The sequence below is a fragment of the Selaginella moellendorffii genome, unplaced genomic scaffold (assembly GCF_000143415.4).
Source record: "Selaginella moellendorffii unplaced genomic scaffold, v1.0 SELMOscaffold_12, whole genome shotgun sequence".
In the NCBI taxonomy this organism is placed as follows: domain Eukaryota; kingdom Viridiplantae; phylum Streptophyta; class Lycopodiopsida; order Selaginellales; family Selaginellaceae; genus Selaginella; species Selaginella moellendorffii.
In genome coordinates, this window is record NW_003314273.1 from 1,059,382 (window position 1) to 1,072,267 (window position 12,886).

General features: G+C 52.6%; 11 protein-coding genes across 14 annotated transcripts; 4 read left to right on the forward strand and 7 right to left on the reverse strand.

The window, feature by feature from the left end:
* Nucleotides 1-11: 11 nt before the first annotated feature.
* Nucleotides 12-1,140, reverse strand: LOC9660316 (allene oxide cyclase 4, chloroplastic). Its single transcript, XM_002969480.2, has 4 exons — nt 770-1,140; nt 575-711; nt 384-524; nt 12-330 (listed from the first exon to the last, which is right to left on the reverse strand). Exons 1-4 carry the CDS (start codon nt 1,116-1,118, stop codon nt 79-81), a joined length of 879 nt encoding a protein of 292 aa, XP_002969526.2. The 5' UTR covers nt 1,119-1,140; the 3' UTR covers nt 12-78.
* A 5-nt stretch (nt 1,141-1,145) lies between these two features.
* LOC9660317 (protein-S-isoprenylcysteine O-methyltransferase B) lies at nt 1,146-2,019 on the forward strand. 2 transcript variants are annotated; one of them, XM_002969254.2, is made up of 4 exons: nt 1,146-1,263; nt 1,311-1,554; nt 1,610-1,738; nt 1,790-2,019. In XM_002969254.2, the coding sequence occupies exons 1-4, from the start codon at nt 1,158-1,160 to the stop codon at nt 1,878-1,880; spliced, it is 570 nt and encodes a 189-aa protein (XP_002969300.1). In that variant the 5' UTR covers nt 1,146-1,157; the 3' UTR covers nt 1,881-2,019. The 2 variants fall into 2 exon arrangements, with proteins under 2 accessions (XP_002969300.1, XP_024530123.1); XM_024674355.1 differs by having other exon boundaries at nt 1,610-2,019.
* On the reverse strand, nt 1,466-2,368 carry LOC112346137. Its single transcript, XM_024674357.1, has 3 exons — nt 2,209-2,368; nt 2,039-2,148; nt 1,466-1,971 (listed from the first exon to the last, which is right to left on the reverse strand). The coding sequence occupies exons 1-3, from the start codon at nt 2,344-2,346 to the stop codon at nt 1,881-1,883; spliced, it is 339 nt and encodes a 112-aa protein (XP_024530125.1). The 5' UTR covers nt 2,347-2,368; the 3' UTR covers nt 1,466-1,880.
* Nucleotides 1,869-3,769, reverse strand: LOC112346175. The gene is made up of 4 exons (XM_024674463.1): nt 3,140-3,769; nt 2,875-3,095; nt 2,746-2,824; nt 1,869-2,670 (listed from the first exon to the last, which is right to left on the reverse strand). Exons 1-4 carry the CDS (start codon nt 3,767-3,769, stop codon nt 2,485-2,487), a joined length of 1,116 nt encoding a protein of 371 aa, XP_024530231.1. The 3' UTR covers nt 1,869-2,484.
* An 84-nt stretch (nt 3,770-3,853) lies between these two features.
* LOC9659529 (flowering-promoting factor 1-like protein 1) lies at nt 3,854-5,148 on the forward strand. The gene is made up of 2 exons (XM_024674356.1): nt 3,854-4,096; nt 4,251-5,148. The coding sequence occupies exon 2, from the start codon at nt 4,722-4,724 to the stop codon at nt 5,067-5,069; it is 348 nt and encodes a 115-aa protein (XP_024530124.1). The 5' UTR covers nt 3,854-4,096; nt 4,251-4,721; the 3' UTR covers nt 5,070-5,148.
* On the reverse strand, nt 5,102-6,541 carry LOC112346136 (RWD domain-containing protein 1-like). Of its 3 annotated transcripts, none has more exons than XM_024674352.1 (11): nt 6,426-6,541; nt 6,308-6,373; nt 6,201-6,250; nt 6,122-6,137; nt 5,997-6,066; nt 5,886-5,943; nt 5,696-5,827; nt 5,553-5,644; nt 5,405-5,498; nt 5,266-5,347; nt 5,102-5,201 (listed from the first exon to the last, which is right to left on the reverse strand). In XM_024674352.1, exons 1-11 carry the CDS (start codon nt 6,427-6,429, stop codon nt 5,146-5,148), a joined length of 720 nt encoding a protein of 239 aa, XP_024530120.1. In that variant the 5' UTR covers nt 6,430-6,541; the 3' UTR covers nt 5,102-5,145. The 3 variants fall into 3 exon arrangements, with proteins under 3 accessions (XP_024530120.1, XP_024530121.1, XP_024530122.1); XM_024674353.1 differs by having other exon boundaries at nt 5,411-5,498; nt 6,426-6,533; XM_024674354.1 differs by lacking the exons at nt 6,308-6,373; nt 6,426-6,541 and having other exon boundaries at nt 5,997-6,061.
* Nucleotides 6,450-7,103, reverse strand: LOC9659530 (sigma intracellular receptor 2). The gene is made up of 3 exons (XM_002969481.2): nt 6,803-7,103; nt 6,694-6,752; nt 6,450-6,644 (listed from the first exon to the last, which is right to left on the reverse strand). The coding sequence occupies exons 1-3, from the start codon at nt 7,071-7,073 to the stop codon at nt 6,495-6,497; spliced, it is 480 nt and encodes a 159-aa protein (XP_002969527.1). The 5' UTR covers nt 7,074-7,103; the 3' UTR covers nt 6,450-6,494.
* Nucleotides 7,104-7,572: 469 nt separating this feature from the next.
* On the forward strand, nt 7,573-8,642 carry LOC9660318 (1,2-dihydroxy-3-keto-5-methylthiopentene dioxygenase). Its single transcript, XM_002969256.2, has 6 exons — nt 7,573-7,675; nt 7,744-7,846; nt 7,903-7,997; nt 8,066-8,180; nt 8,241-8,365; nt 8,429-8,642. Exons 1-6 carry the CDS (start codon nt 7,658-7,660, stop codon nt 8,552-8,554), a joined length of 582 nt encoding a protein of 193 aa, XP_002969302.1. The 5' UTR covers nt 7,573-7,657; the 3' UTR covers nt 8,555-8,642.
* Nucleotides 8,643-8,860: 218 nt separating this feature from the next.
* LOC9659531 (HD domain-containing protein 2) lies at nt 8,861-10,092 on the reverse strand. Its single transcript, XM_024674159.1, has 8 exons — nt 9,884-10,092; nt 9,699-9,823; nt 9,607-9,644; nt 9,440-9,550; nt 9,301-9,380; nt 9,201-9,237; nt 9,097-9,138; nt 8,861-9,032 (listed from the first exon to the last, which is right to left on the reverse strand). Exons 1-8 carry the CDS (start codon nt 10,067-10,069, stop codon nt 8,938-8,940), a joined length of 714 nt encoding a protein of 237 aa, XP_024529927.1. The 5' UTR covers nt 10,070-10,092; the 3' UTR covers nt 8,861-8,937.
* On the forward strand, nt 10,092-10,811 carry LOC9660319 (mitochondrial inner membrane protease subunit 2). Its single transcript, XM_002969257.2, has 3 exons — nt 10,092-10,332; nt 10,381-10,546; nt 10,606-10,811. Exons 1-3 carry the CDS (start codon nt 10,115-10,117, stop codon nt 10,729-10,731), a joined length of 510 nt encoding a protein of 169 aa, XP_002969303.1. The 5' UTR covers nt 10,092-10,114; the 3' UTR covers nt 10,732-10,811.
* Nucleotides 10,750-12,875, reverse strand: LOC9659532 (uncharacterized membrane protein At1g16860). Its single transcript, XM_024674148.1, has 4 exons — nt 11,587-12,875; nt 11,379-11,534; nt 11,112-11,323; nt 10,750-11,049 (listed from the first exon to the last, which is right to left on the reverse strand). The coding sequence occupies exons 1-4, from the start codon at nt 12,454-12,456 to the stop codon at nt 10,860-10,862; spliced, it is 1,428 nt and encodes a 475-aa protein (XP_024529916.1). The 5' UTR covers nt 12,457-12,875; the 3' UTR covers nt 10,750-10,859.
* Between the last annotated feature and the right edge of the window lie 11 nt (nt 12,876-12,886).

A 12,886-nucleotide genomic window follows, 5' to 3' on the forward strand; every position in this document is an offset into this window, starting at 1 on the left:
TGCGCAGAGCAAATCTAGGGCAGTGCCTCAGTGGGATCACTGCTTAAATACATCGCATTGCTTAATGTGCCACACTTATTAATCTGTGAAGTTTGGAGCAACGGACTGCCCTTGACGGGCCGAGGGGGATGGCTCGACGTGCTTGGCCGGAGCAACGTGAGGCTTGGTCAGCTGCGCCGGAAGCTTGGCGATGCCCTCCAAGTAGAAGGTGTAGAAGAGCTTGGTCGGGAAGATGATCTGCTGCAGCTTCACCTGGCCGCGAGCCCCGTTGAAGATGCCACTCCCGCCGGTGATCGCCATGTACGTATCCTGGTACGTGATGTAGGCCCCCTGATTCCAGCTCTCCATCACAACCCATATTCATCCGGAAGAGGGATCTATACCTGAACGGAGATGTGGCCGTAGTCCCCGAAGTAGAAGCTGTAGGTGGCCTCGTATCGATCTCCTTTGCCAGGAACGTGTTTGATGAGCACACACAGGCCAGCAGTGATCCCCAGCCGCGTCTCCAAGCAACCATCGTAGAGCTGCCATGGACATCATCAAGAGCGAGGCAAAGTTCGTGTAGCGGGCTTACTTTGTTGGAGAAAGGAACCAGGTCGCCCAGCGCATTGGTTGGCTTGGCTTTGTCCCCCTTGAGAAGCACGGGGCTGCCCCTGTCCAGCTCGTTGATCTCGTACACGGACAGGGTTTGCACCTCACGCGGCTGCTGCGCTGCGGCCAATCCATCCGACACACAGACATATTCGGACAAGAGAGCTTCAGTTCTTACCTTTGTCCCCAGAGAAGATCCCAAAGAAGCACTTGGGTGAGGGGACAATGGCAGCTGATCTCGCCGTCAAGGGAACCAAGCGGATCCAAGAGGATGCAAGGCGATTGGGCGTGCAGAAAGACGAGCGGAGCAAGGTGGCCTTGCAAGCATTCGCGTTGTGGTCCCCTGTTGCCGCTCCCAGCCCCAATGGCGCCAGGGAACTTGCCATGCTGCTAGCTAGTGCTGTGATGCGGGCAAACTCCAAATGGATTGGAACTCTTTGGGCCAACAACAGTGATGGTGCTTGGCCAACAACAGTGATCGTGCTTGCCAGACAGGACCACGTGTTACTAGTGGTCGTCCAGCTCATCCATCCAGTAGGGCTAGCTCAGTACGCTAGGGCGATAGAATGATCCACCAGCTCGCCCTCCTCGTTGGTGTGCTCTCCTTCTTCCACAGCTCCGAGTTCGCCCTCGCGTTGCTCATCCATGGCCGCCATCACGTCTCCTGGAAGTGTAAGATTCCCTTGTTTCGCAAGCACGTTGACTTAGTAGACAGGCAGCGTTCCTCTTTAGCCGCGACTACCTCGTGGCCATGGCTGCGGGCGTTCTGGAGCATCTTGCGGAGAGCTTGGTGGTTCCAGGAATCAAGGAGCACCCGTGGATGAGCAACGCGGGCCTCGCTCTCGTGGTCGCGGGGGAGATGATTCGCAAGGCGGGAATTCTAACCGCGTGGAATGGCTTCACTCACGACATCAAGACTCGCCGCCATGACAATCACATCCTCGTCACGCACGGGATTTACAGGTGCGTGATCGAAGAATTCATGCCGCCGCGCCCGTCTCACTGACCTGTGCTCCAGCTTCCTTCGCCATCCTGGCTATGCCGGCTTCTTTCTGTGGTCCGTGGGAACACAGGTGATGATGCTCAACCCCTTGTGCACCATCGCCTACGCGATTGTCACCTGGAGATTCTTTCACTCTCGCATTGCGTATGTTGCCTCCTTGTTACTCTTTTCCTTCATAACACTACCTGTCGTCAGCTGCGAGGAGTACTTTCTCCGCCGCTTCTTTGGATCCCAGTACGAAGATTACGCTCGGCGTGTTCCATCGGGAATCCCCTTCATCAAATAGCTACGAGATCGATTGGCTTCTAGTTACCGCAGACAGAACATCCAGCCACCCCTCGAGAATTCTGGGAACTTCGCACGGACTTTCTGTGGGTCTGGCATAACAGCAAACTAATATCAGTACGGGCAAGAGACTTGAGCTACTCGTAGGTTCGTCGTCACCTTGGAAGAAACTCCCGTCCAGCAACCAGGACGACGTCACAGACTTGTTCCACAAAATCCTCCAAAGACGGGACTGCAGTATTGACCATAAGCAAGCTTTCGACTGCACCCTGGCTCACGCAAGAGAGGGAATATCAGCGGTGGAAGCATATCAAGCGGAGTGCTCTCACCGCCAACTGAGTGGCACTCCCAACCTGCAGCTTGTAGCAAAGCTGCTCTAACAAGTGATTTTTCCCACCGCAACGGTCCGTAATCTGCACGAGGTGGAACTTTGAGTGTTTGAAGCAATGCATCGGGCATACATACATCGTGCTGTCGGGTGGCGGCAGCGTTGTTCTCCTTGTGCTGGAGCTCGTGACACAGCGAAGTCACTTGGGAGCGCAAGGCGCCCAGCTCCCAGGCCATTGTCGCCTTTTGCTTCTCATAAATGCCCACCTGTGGTCTCATCAGCAAGCAGGGAGAGTCGGACCACAAAAACTGAAAGTCGACTTTACCAGCTGTAACGGCTTCAGGTCTCGGGACAGGAGATTCCAGTCGAGACCACCGCTTGCTCCTCGTGCCTGGCGTGCTCGCATGACCTTGTTCTTAAGGTTCCTGTAGCACTCGACATCCTTTGACCGCTGGCTCTCCTCCTGCTTGCATGACCGCCGACCATGGATTTAATCAATGTCTCCGGATCCATGACATAGAGAGAAAGCTATGGCCACCTTTTCAATCGATTCCAGCAGCCTCGTCTGGTACTTGCGAGCGTCCCGTTCTTTAGACCGGCAGTTGTGTTCCAGTTGGCTGCTCCAAAGGAAAGAAACTATCGAGTTGATAAACGCACCATGACATACCTACAGCGCTGTTGGAGGTTTGAGTTGGTGGCCTCGAGGGACTGGACCTCCCTCCGAAACCTTGAGGCAGCCTTGGCGGCTGCAGACAGAGCTGCCTGCGACCGTTGCTCCGATGACGCCAACTTCTTCTTCCACAGTTGCAGTTCGCCATCCTGCCGTACCAAGAGAAGGTTGCTCTGCTCCTCTTGTCTGCGACTCCTCTCCGCCTCCTCTAAAAGCTCCTGCAAGGAAACGCTAAGGGACATGCGGGAAACATTTTGTGAACCTGAATAAAGCTCTCTCTTCGTACGTATTCCCGGGCGAGGTCTACTACAGTTCCCAGCAGCTGCTCCCCGGAAAGCGGTTTTGTGATTGGAGGGAAACCCGCATCCGCGAGTAGAGTGTTGGCGACGGGGAGCAGATTACAATCCGACGATTGGCCGCGGTTGAAGGGGACGTCTGTGGCAGCGCTGCTGTCGCTGCTACTACATGTGTGGGCAGCCGCTAGCACGGAAGTTGGCGAGGCTGGCCTATTATATGAAACATCTGCGACTGGGCTACTGGTGTTGCGCTCGAGGCGCGAGACAGCAGCAGCCGGGCCTGGGGAAAGAATCTTGTGTGTACGGCTGGCAAAGGTAGCAGTGATACCTTGGGCCGCAGCCGATTCCTGGCAATCATTATATCCTTCGGTCGTACTGCTGGTACTGCATTCAAGAACGCAGGGCAGCACAGGATCTTGGCTCGGGGCCATGCCAGCATCATCCCGAACGTAGCGGTCGTCGTCGTCGTGCTGCTTCTTGACGGAGGAGGTTACCCAACGATGTTCTTGATCCTCTTGACTCTCGGACTGGCTCTGCTGCTGTTGCAATCCATACCTCTCTGCGAGCGAACGAACAAAGGTCTCCCATTCCTCCATGGCTGCTTCGCTTCGCTGCCGACCTAGCTGACCTGAGCTGATGAGCTACCACTTTCTTGCTTCCATTCTTGTTGCAAAGAAGCGGGAAAGAGCATGCCACGTGGCGCGGGGACCGGTGGACAACGTCATAGTAGAGGACGTGCAAAGTGTTTAATGCAATGCTTCCTCTTCTTCTATCCACCGTTGTGATGGAGAGGAACAATTCTCGATTTTTTAAAGGATTTGCAAGTCGAGCAGCAGCAGCAGCAGCACCACCACCACCGCCACACGAATGAAGAGCAATTGCGTTGAGAGCTATGTGGCGCCGTCGCCGTAGCAAGGATTGAGGTAGCGTTCACGACTCACGAGTCCCGGCTGAAGAGAAGTTTTCCATTTTGTGCGAATAATCCCGTCGCTCTCGGTTGCAATTGCGATTCCGTGTTTCCGTGGCCGCCCCTTCTCAATCTCCGCGCCCTCATTGATGCTGATGGTGTTTCCGCAGATTCTTTCCAGGAAGAAAGAGGCGTAGGTAATCAGCATCCGAATCAAAAGCGACACTTGACACACACGCGCTTGATGCTTCCCATCTCACCTGGACGTTCTGTGGTTTAAATTCACCTGCCTAGAAGACTTGAGAGACGCGCGCGAGAGGCTGGACGAGGGTTGCTGCTTGTTCTTTTAGACTATCTATTTCCTAGTAGCTGCTCCTCCTTCCATTCTTCTTTTTGGTTGTGGAGCAAGGGCGTCTTGTCTTGCTGTTGGTCCTAGCCTAGCATCCCCTAGCAGGAGTGACTACATAGCTCTCTCCCTTCTCTCCCTTCAAGCTCCTCTTCACCTTTCTTGAAACAAGAAACGTTTAGACTTTGCTTTCTCTTTCTTTCTTTTTTGCTGCGGGCCAAACACGTATATCGATCGATCAGTTTTGCCGGCTTTGAGATTGCGTGTGTGCGCAGCGTGAGCAACATATAACATCATGTCGGGCGTGTGGGTGTTCAAGAATGGAGTGGCGAGATTAGTCTCCAATCCGCTCATGGAGCCGATCGACAGCGGCGAGCGCGGAATTCTTCGCAAGAAAGTGCTGGTGCATGTCCCCAGCAACCAGATCATCTCCTCCTACGCGCACCTCGAGGCCAAACTCTTGGATCTTGGGTGGGAGCGCTACCCCTACGAAGAGCCCGATCTTATCCAGTTCCACAAGATCTCCTCGGTCGACCTCATCTCTCTGCCCGCAGACTTCACCAGGTTCAAGACCATCCACATGTACGACATTGTTGTCAAGAACAGATCCTTCTTTGAAGTACGGGACTTCTCATGTACTTAAAAATTCGCTCCCTTCCCCCACCAAGACAAAGAAGAAAAATACAAACCATGATAATAAAATGTTGCTCCCATTCTGTTTAGATGGTAGCTTTCTGAGACAGGTAGTGTTCTAGCATGTCGTCCTCGTCCAAGTCTAGAGCCAAAACAGCCAGCCATTTAAAAACCAAATCTGAAAATCTCGAGCGAATTCCCCGTACCTTCGTCATCGTAATCGGCATCGAAGTCAATGTCCTCTTCTGCCTCCTCTTCGCTCGATTCAGCCACGGGTTTGCCAACTCTCTGCATCTCAAAGGCACTGTCACTGAGCCACCCTCCCAAGCCCAAGGAGGAGAATACGTTTACCACAGCTGAAGCTCGACCACTTTCAAACCAGGCCCTCCCGCTCAGCCGCTTGTCCTTGGTGGTGGTGAGAGCCGACTCGGGCATCAACCTGGGACATGAAAAGTGATTCTAGACACAGGAAACGAGTACAGACAACCAATACCTGGCTCTCTCAAGGGCTAGCTCGGCCTCAAATCTTTCTCTCCATGCCACAAACGTTTCGACAGTTACCACCTCCCCATGCGGCTCCACGACCTTCAAAGAATCATGCTGGTGTTAGAATTCAGCTGATAAGATCTATTCAACCTCGTCTATTCCAGGTGCCTCTTCTTCATCTTCCCCGCTCCCTTCGTCTTCTTGAGCAAACCTTAGAGACAGCCATTCCTTTGCTGAAGTAGCCAGTGTGTACATCATGGCCATTCCGAGGCTCTCCGTGGCCTGCAAAACCCGGATTGTCAAGCCAGCGATTCCAGACTCTGGATGACAGCATGCAAACCTCTGCTTGGAGCTTTTGTTTGAGCTCTTTAGCTTCGCTGTCCCTGACGCCCTTGCCACTGCCACAAAAGTGTCGTTACACAGTAATTGGAGAACTCAGTATGCAGCTCACCTACGGACATCCAAAAGGGGTGGCTCGTCAGGATAGTTTGGTGTATGTGCAAAGATTAGATTTACCTGAGCTGCACCACAAAAGTTAAAAAAGGAAAAATCTCATTTATTGATTCAAGAACTGACCAGCCTCCCCCTCATCCTGCACAGAGATTCATATATCTAAAAATCAAGAGCCTAAACGAGCAGGAAAGCGCACCCATACCTCCGATGTTATTTTGATCTGGTACGACGGACTTTGAGTGTCCTCTAACACTGCAATTGTACTAAGTAGTGAACATAAAAGAACATGCTCATCCTCGAAAAGGATACCTTGAATATCATCCATGAGAATGGCTTGCAGCGCCTCAACCTCCATTTCCTGTTCTTGAGCGTAATCTGCACAGATCAAAGCTGCTGGGTGAGCTCCAACCTACTCCCATCGCCTTACCCATCGATCGCTAGCTCTAGGGTAGCCAAAACAAATTAGGGTTTTTGGTATTCATGGTTTTTGAAGAAATCACTCGATCCGCTTCTTGGCGAAAGGATACGTGTAGGGCATGAGGCGCACTAGCACAATCAACGGGATGATGAGGTAGGGCACGTAAATGCTGAAGAGCTGGAACTTCGTTGGGACTTGAGAGCACAGAATATCGAACAAGATTGGTATCTGTCGACCAATGAGCCAAATTACATAGCCAAAGTGGATCCAAACTTACCATCGTTGTGGCTGTGTGAACTCCATAGATAATGCCGGTGGTTCTCCCCCAAGGCTTTCCTGGAGGCCATGGTGAGAGAGAGAGAGAGAGAGATGAATGCTCGATTTACCGTAGTAGAAGGCAATGGCGTTGGCAATGTAGAGTGGGAGCTGCACGAAGATCTCGCAGAACACAAGGCCAAGGAAGAATGGGGGCTTGTCGCGCATGAGGTAGTCACCGGACGTACGGATGTGCCACCGGACGAGCGCCTGGATCGCGGCCGGGAAGCAAGACATGGGCAGTACGGCCGTGGAGTCCACAAACAAGACGAGGGGCACGTTGAGCGCGAAGAAGATCGCCAACCCGACATCCAGCCCCCGGCTTCCTCTACACTTCCTCATCTCGCGCGACTCACAGCCACAGACCTAAAAATCTCCTGCACGTTGTTGTTTATAAAAGTCAATTTCATCTCGTCATCTCGAAATCCGAGGTTGCGTTTGATCCTGGAACATGGCTTGTTCTATTGCTCACAATGCGCAAACCAAGGGGGGAGGGCAATCTGTTGGTGCCGGCGCCCAGATTCCATCACCGACGTGTGGAACAGATCCATTCCTTCCGAATCAAGCCGACGGATCTTTTGTGGGGGAGGAAGACAAGAGAATGTCAAGATAGAACGGAGGTGGTGGATTAGATCGCGGGTTTTGTGATTGCTGAGTTGACTTTGTTGTTAAAGCTTACAACTAACCTTCCCTTCCGGCGTCAAGCTAGGTAGCGAAGCTGCGCCACGCGTCCCCGTTGTGCATCGTGGCCGTTGAGAACGAAATAAAGTCAAAATACATTCTCTTGTACGTTATAAATAAGATCGATTCGAGCTGTACGAAATCACACAGAGACCTTATACGCAATTTTGCAACACCTTGGCATTTCAATTCTGCTCTTTCTTTCAGCATATTACATCTATCTATTCCCACTTGTGCCAGTTGCAATGGCCGACTGCAACAAGGTACTTACAACATCCATATCTTTGTCTTCCCTCCTTCTAACGAGATTCGATTCGTCTATTTGTATCAGTCATCAATTGAAGCCTGGGAGTATAATCCCGGGGACGAAGAGAACTCCAAGCTTCCTCACAAGTTCTCGCCCAATCGTCCAGTGCCGCTTTCTCACGTTCACAGTCAGTAGACAAATCCTTCTTTTGTTCTTAGCTTTAAACTTGTCATACACACACAGGTCTTGGCGTTTTAACATGGAAGCTAGACGCCGACAACTGGGAGAGCGACCCCAAACTAGAAGAGATTAAAGTCGAGCGAGGATATAACTACTGGGTGAGATGACAGACGCTCAAGTGGAAGGATGAAATCGTTTCTCATAATTTCCTGCCGTCCTGGGACAGGAAAAGATCACTGTATCTCGGGAAGCTATGGCTGATTTTGATGCTCGAGTCGGGGGATTCTTTCAAGAACACATGCATTCTCAAGAGGAGATACGGCTCATCCTTGACGGAAGTGGTACATGCCCGATTTAAACATTTTTTGAAGTTTTGAATTGCTTAAATGCCGCTGCCTCAGGCTACTGGGACATTCGGGACTATGATGACAAATGGGTGCGTTTCCGTGTCCAGAAAGGAGATCTGGTAGTGCTACCGCCAGGCATGTATCACCGCTTCACGCTCGACACAGGCGATTACATTGAGGTTCGTACGTTGGGGTTCTGTTTCACCAACACTTAACAACGAATGTTCTTTTCAATGAGCCAGGCCCTGCTCCTCTACACTGAGGTGCCAGAGAGAACTCAGCACCAACGAGCGGAGGACAGCATTGCCCGCAAGAATTACGTCAAGCAATTCCTCGACGTCCATACGTTGCAAATCAAAGCGCAGTGATCGTGGAACATGGAGAATTTTGCTTGGAGCTGGAGATGATTTGGAGTATATAATTGTTTCCGCTTGCTTGTTACTTGTAAAACGGGGAGAAGAGCTCTGTGAATACTTTGTGTGCTCCCCCGTCACTGCCATTAATCTTCGAAAGTAAACTATTTTCCGCTGAAATTCCTCGTCGTGTAGCGCGTTGTGCCCGAGTCTCCGTCGATGTAATGTTACGAACGTGGAGATTTCCAAAAGTCAACCCCACGCTCACAACAAAATGATATCAAGAGGTCCAAAGTCCACGGCGAGGAACAGTAGCTTGGATGGCCCAGTCAAAGCTAAGGTTGTAATGAATCACTGAACGGAGTCGTGAGCGTTATGTACAAATTCCACCTTCAAACTCAAGTTGAGGCAGCATGCAGCTTCTCCCTCCTCTTTTCCCTACGAGAGACTATCTCCGCTGCCCACGCTTTGCCAATATCGGTCTGAAACTTGCCTGCGCCCCACAAGGTTTTAGAAGAACTCGTCGACAATGATCTCGGACGCTATAGCACACTCACCAGCAGTTGACATAAAAAAGTCATCCAACTCCTTGTCTTGAGCTGCGAGTGACAGGGAAGGCAATTGAATCATCACTTACGACTGATTCCTAACGCTTACGTACCGCTCTCGTATTCCAAAGCTTGGAGAATCATCTCGACCTGCTTCGTGTTATAACCCAGGAAGGTAATAGTAGTGGATCACGTGAGACGAGATAAACTCACCTTGTCTAGATCCTTGACAAGCTTCGCCTCAGGCGACAGGTTAGATTCGTATTCGTTCCAGAGCTCTCTGATCTCACTGGCTGCCATAAACAATGAGCCGGGGGTTAGTTAGCCATGGCTAGCGTGAGCACGAACATACCAGCACGGCCATTCTCGAGAATGTCACACATTTCATCTATGGCTGCTCTCTCTCGCCTGCTTTTCTCGTCCTTGGGAATGCCATCAGCTGGGGTGATATCACCCACAATAGCTGGAACAAGAGACATTGTAAGCATCGTGAGCACCGGAAGCAAACGAAGTACTTGCCTTCAGCAATGTCATGCACCACCGCCATCTTGACGCACCTGCGTGTGGGGGTTTAGTGGAGGCACTGGGCTGGTGCACAGAGAAAGACGCACCTATCCTTGTCAATGCCTGGAATATCAGCGGCTATAAGAGCCATGATCGCCATACGATGCATATGATCCGCAATGGACTCGGCGTTCTTCACGTCGCGATTGAGCCATCCCGCCCTCTTGGTCGTCTGTGCTGTCCGGGCGAGATTCGCCAAGCTGGTGGAGTACGCAAGAAAACAAGCGCTTACCTTGAGGCGCTGGCAGAGCGTAAGGAAGTGAATGACAGACGAGGGAGCCGGAGGAGCCGCCGAGCCGCCATTGTCACCCAGCGCCATCCTTGCTGTGGATGTGGTGGCCGAGAGGCGGAGGCCTTTCCGACAACAATGCGCAACACCTAATGCTACTGGCAACCGCTGCAGGGCGATGAAACCCATGGAGCTCGCGTGTGCCCTAAAAGCAAGCAGGCAATCAAGCCCTACATGGGCTGGGCACTGCTCCTGGCCAAGAGGGCCGCCATTGGAGCCATGATCGGCATTGCAGTGTCGGATGAGCTAGTGAGTTTGGCGCGCATGCAGGGGAGCTCCATGGAGCCAACGCTGGTAGCCGGGAAGTCTCTCATGGAGGGCGATGTGTTGCTCCTTGACAAGTTCCCGGGCCATGATTTTGGATTCTCTCGAGGGGATGTTGTGGTTCTCAGGTAACAAAAAACGGAGAGGCAAATCAAGTATAACACGCTCTTGGTAAGGTCTCCCCACGAGCCGCAGTACTGGATGGTGAAGAGGCTGATTGCCGTGGAAGGCGACATGCTCAGGGTTCCAGGCAAGCGCGAGCTAGTTCAAGTGCCCAAGGGGCGCTGCTGGGTGGAAGGGGACAATGCCAATGTGAGCTTGGACTCGAGAAACATGGGGCCGGTACGTAAGTTTTGCATCATCCACGGCAGATCACCTTCCTTGATCACACTCGTTTGCAGATCCCAATGGCACTGCTCAAAGCGAGGGTGACTCGTGTCGTGTGGCCGCCAGAGAGATTTGGTAGAGTTGAAAGCATCCTTCCCACCGGACGCATCGTTGCTCACGGTGAACGCCCCATAAGATAGCCTAGCAGCCCGAGAAGAGAAAAAGAAAACGTATGGTTATCTTCAAGCTATGGTTTTGTCTATATACACCAAACATGTTCTTTCGTGTGTAGGAGACGAGATGAGACGAGACGAGAGGCAGTCCAACACTAGGCAACATCCACTTTGAAACTCGTCTCTTGGCTTGTCACGACAATGCCTTCGAGGGTTACGGGGAGTAGAAGACGAGGCCATTGGCACCCCGTGGACACCGCATCCGGGGGTGGGATTATCATGACAACGTTGTCGTTCCGCTGTACCACCCCCATCACCGTCACACTGCTACCCTCCTTGATATATCTGTCCGCACAAGAGAGAAATGGATGAGTCTTATCAGAGTCGGGGCTGGCCAAGTCACTCACCCCTCGGTCAATCGCATCCTCCGGTCGTCCCTCGACAAGTTGCGCTCCGTGAGCCATTGTGTGAAGTCGGATGGCACGCTGTGGTTCCCCGCTGGTACCTCGACAATCTTGCTCTCCTCCACGTATGGCGACACGCGCGCACTGTAGCCGGCTTTCACCAAGGCTCTAAACCCGGAGTTGAAGTCGGAGATGTAGAAGTCGACAATGTGTCTCTGTTTGGGAACGCCGGCTGAGAGAATGCGATGCCTGGTAAGCTAAAAGCCTTACCTCGAGGTGGCGCAATCCCCAGGTGAAACGCTGGTGCTTGTCGTTGGCAGGCTTGGAGTGCCACGCTCTGTACTCGTGAAGGCTCGCAGACGTGTAGATGCAACGGTTGACCTTCTGAAATGGAGACTCGAGGTGAACACTTCCGCAGGTGACCACCTGCAATACAACAACAAGTCTCAATTCATGTTCGGATGAGATGAGAACTTACTCCTGTGACTTTGACGTACTGGCCGTCTTTTGCGGTTGCGAGCTGCGCGTCTGGATGCTTGTCTGCAAAGGAAAGAACGGCCTTTTTACCCCACAGGGTGTTCCACAGCAGCAGGAGCAGCACTGCCACGAAGAGGCAGGTTATGATAATAAGCAGGACCGGGTTCTTGACAGCCGCGAGGATGAAAGCTCCAGCGATGAATCCCATGACAAAGAGTGGAATGACGGTCCACAGGATGGCCCTGGGGATGTTCTTGCTGTACGAGTAGTGCTTGTCGTGGCTGAGGTTGTTGACGGCCTGGCTGCCAGTATTTGCTGCCAACTTGAAGGATGCACCAGCGTCTCCTCCAAGGGGCCCCGACACCTTTCGTGGAGCGCCAGTGGACGTGATGAGGCCTGTGGCGGGAAGATTGATCGGGCCGGATGTTTTCAGAGGGTTGGGGATGGGACCCGAGGTCTTGAGGTTAGGCGTGGACGACAGGTTGCCGGATCTGGAGCCGGTGCCGCCGGTGAGAGGACCCGAGTTGGACTTTTGAGAGTTTTGCCTGGGCATGCCAGCGGAATTGAGCGGGCCGGAGGTGGAGAATGCAGATCTGGGAGGCCCTGTAGGGGTGCCGCCAGTAGCGGTGCTGCTCCCCCGGAACGATCCACCGGAGGCTATCGGGCCAGATTTTTTGGATTTGGAGGCCTCGACAGCAATGTCAAACATTTTGCCGAGCTCGCCAGATTTTTTGACATCGCCTCCAGTGTACGGCATTGCCGAGGACGTCATGGTTGGGGCCTTCTCCTTGTGCTGGTCGGGACGACCTGAGACGTAGAGGCCATTGCTGAGCTGATGAGAGGGGAAGTTGGTTACTGGTATGTTGGCCATGAAGACACTGGGACAAGATGGAATTCGGGGAGTGGGAATCGAGAAGCGCTACAAACCCCAGCTCTCTATCTATGCTCTAGTGCTGCTGCTACCTGCATTTGGCTGCCCCTTTGTCTTGTTGAGCCACCAGATTCGTATTTGGTTGCGACAGTGCATGCAATGTGGCCTCGGCAACGCATGCTGCTCTCCTGATCCGGATGACCTAAGCCCCAGCGTACCTGGGAATTGGGCACGCGAGCTCTGGATCTGGTGGACAAGCTTGCCCTTCTTGAAGACCCTTTGTGCTGTGCCAAGCGCGCTCTCGCTTTTGTCACCACCTCTCACTGTTGCTCTTTCCCAACAAAAGGCGTGAGAGACAGCACACCAGCCCAACAGCAACAAGTGACTACTAGAGAGGTGAAAAAGAGAGAGGAATATGCCCAGTCAAAGC

Bases quoted from the DNA above. Each gene is read 5' to 3' on its own strand.
- LOC9660316 (XM_002969480.2), bottom strand. From the start codon at position 1,118: ATGAGCTGGACGACCACTAGTAACACGTGGTCCTGTCTGGCAAGCACG. The intron at 712-769 runs GTAAGAACTGAA...GATTGGCCGCAG, and splicing joins GATCTTCTCTGGGGACAAAG to CGCAGCAGCCGCGTGAGGTG. The intron at 525-574 runs GTAAGCCCGCTA...TGTCCATGGCAG, and splicing joins TGGTTCCTTTCTCCAACAAA to CTCTACGATGGTTGCTTGGA.
- LOC9660317 (XM_024674355.1), top strand. From the start codon at position 1,158: ATGATCCACCAGCTCGCCCTCCTCGTTGGTGTGCTCTCCTTCTTCCAC. The intron at 1,264-1,310 runs GTAAGATTCCCT...GTAGACAGGCAG, and splicing joins CCATCACGTCTCCTGGAAGT to CGTTCCTCTTTAGCCGCGAC. The intron at 1,555-1,609 runs GTGCGTGATCGA...CCTGTGCTCCAG, and splicing joins GTCACGCACGGGATTTACAG to CTTCCTTCGCCATCCTGGCT.
- LOC112346137 (XM_024674357.1), bottom strand. From the start codon at position 2,346: ATGTATGTATGCCCGATGCATTGCTTCAAACACTCAAAGTTCCACCTC. The intron at 2,149-2,208 runs GTGAGAGCACTC...TGCGTGAGCCAG, and splicing joins GGAGTGCCACTCAGTTGGCG to GGTGCAGTCGAAAGCTTGCT. The intron at 1,972-2,038 runs GTGACGACGAAC...CTGTTATGCCAG, and splicing joins GGACGGGAGTTTCTTCCAAG to ACCCACAGAAAGTCCGTGCG.
- LOC112346175 (XM_024674463.1), bottom strand. From the start codon at position 3,769: ATGGAGGAATGGGAGACCTTTGTTCGTTCGCTCGCAGAGAGGTATGGA. The intron at 2,825-2,874 runs GTATGTCATGGT...CCTTTGGAGCAG, and splicing joins AACCTCCAACAGCGCTGTAG to CCAACTGGAACACAACTGCC. The intron at 2,671-2,745 runs GTGGCCATAGCT...TCATGCAAGCAG, and splicing joins TGCTGGAATCGATTGAAAAG to GAGGAGAGCCAGCGGTCAAA.
- LOC9659529 (XM_024674356.1), top strand. From the start codon at position 4,722: ATGTCGGGCGTGTGGGTGTTCAAGAATGGAGTGGCGAGATTAGTCTCC.
- LOC112346136 (XM_024674352.1), bottom strand. The intron at 6,251-6,307 runs GTATCCTTTTCG...GTACAATTGCAG, and splicing joins TCTCATGGATGATATTCAAG to TGTTAGAGGACACTCAAAGT. The intron at 5,944-5,996 runs GTGAGCTGCATA...CTTTTGTGGCAG, and splicing joins CCCCTTTTGGATGTCCGTAG to TGGCAAGGGCGTCAGGGACA.
- LOC9659530 (XM_002969481.2), bottom strand. From the start codon at position 7,073: ATGAGGAAGTGTAGAGGAAGCCGGGGGCTGGATGTCGGGTTGGCGATC. The intron at 6,753-6,802 runs GTAAATCGAGCA...CATGGCCTCCAG, and splicing joins CGCCATTGCCTTCTACTACG to GAAAGCCTTGGGGGAGAACC. The intron at 6,645-6,693 runs GTAAGTTTGGAT...ATTGGTCGACAG, and splicing joins TTCACACAGCCACAACGATG to ATACCAATCTTGTTCGATAT.
- LOC9660318 (XM_002969256.2), top strand. The intron at 7,998-8,065 runs GTGAGATGACAG...GTCCTGGGACAG, and splicing joins AGCGAGGATATAACTACTGG to GAAAAGATCACTGTATCTCG. The intron at 8,366-8,428 runs GTTCGTACGTTG...TCAATGAGCCAG, and splicing joins ACACAGGCGATTACATTGAG to GCCCTGCTCCTCTACACTGA.
- LOC9659531 (XM_024674159.1), bottom strand. From the start codon at position 10,069: ATGGGTTTCATCGCCCTGCAGCGGTTGCCAGTAGCATTAGGTGTTGCG. The intron at 9,824-9,883 runs GTAAGCGCTTGT...CGGACAGCACAG, and splicing joins CGCTCTGCCAGCGCCTCAAG to ACGACCAAGAGGGCGGGATG. The intron at 9,645-9,698 runs GTGCGTCTTTCT...CCCCACACGCAG, and splicing joins CCAGGCATTGACAAGGATAG to GTGCGTCAAGATGGCGGTGG.
- LOC9660319 (XM_002969257.2), top strand. From the start codon at position 10,115: ATGGGCTGGGCACTGCTCCTGGCCAAGAGGGCCGCCATTGGAGCCATG. The intron at 10,333-10,380 runs GTAACAAAAAAC...GCTCTTGGTAAG, and splicing joins GGGGATGTTGTGGTTCTCAG to GTCTCCCCACGAGCCGCAGT. The intron at 10,547-10,605 runs GTACGTAAGTTT...ACTCGTTTGCAG, and splicing joins ACTCGAGAAACATGGGGCCG to ATCCCAATGGCACTGCTCAA.
- LOC9659532 (XM_024674148.1), bottom strand. From the start codon at position 12,456: ATGGCCAACATACCAGTAACCAACTTCCCCTCTCATCAGCTCAGCAAT. The intron at 11,535-11,586 runs GTAAGTTCTCAT...GTTGTATTGCAG, and splicing joins AGTACGTCAAAGTCACAGGA to GTGGTCACCTGCGGAAGTGT. The intron at 11,050-11,111 runs GTGAGTGACTTG...TTGTGCGGACAG, and splicing joins AGGATGCGATTGACCGAGGG to ATATATCAAGGAGGGTAGCA.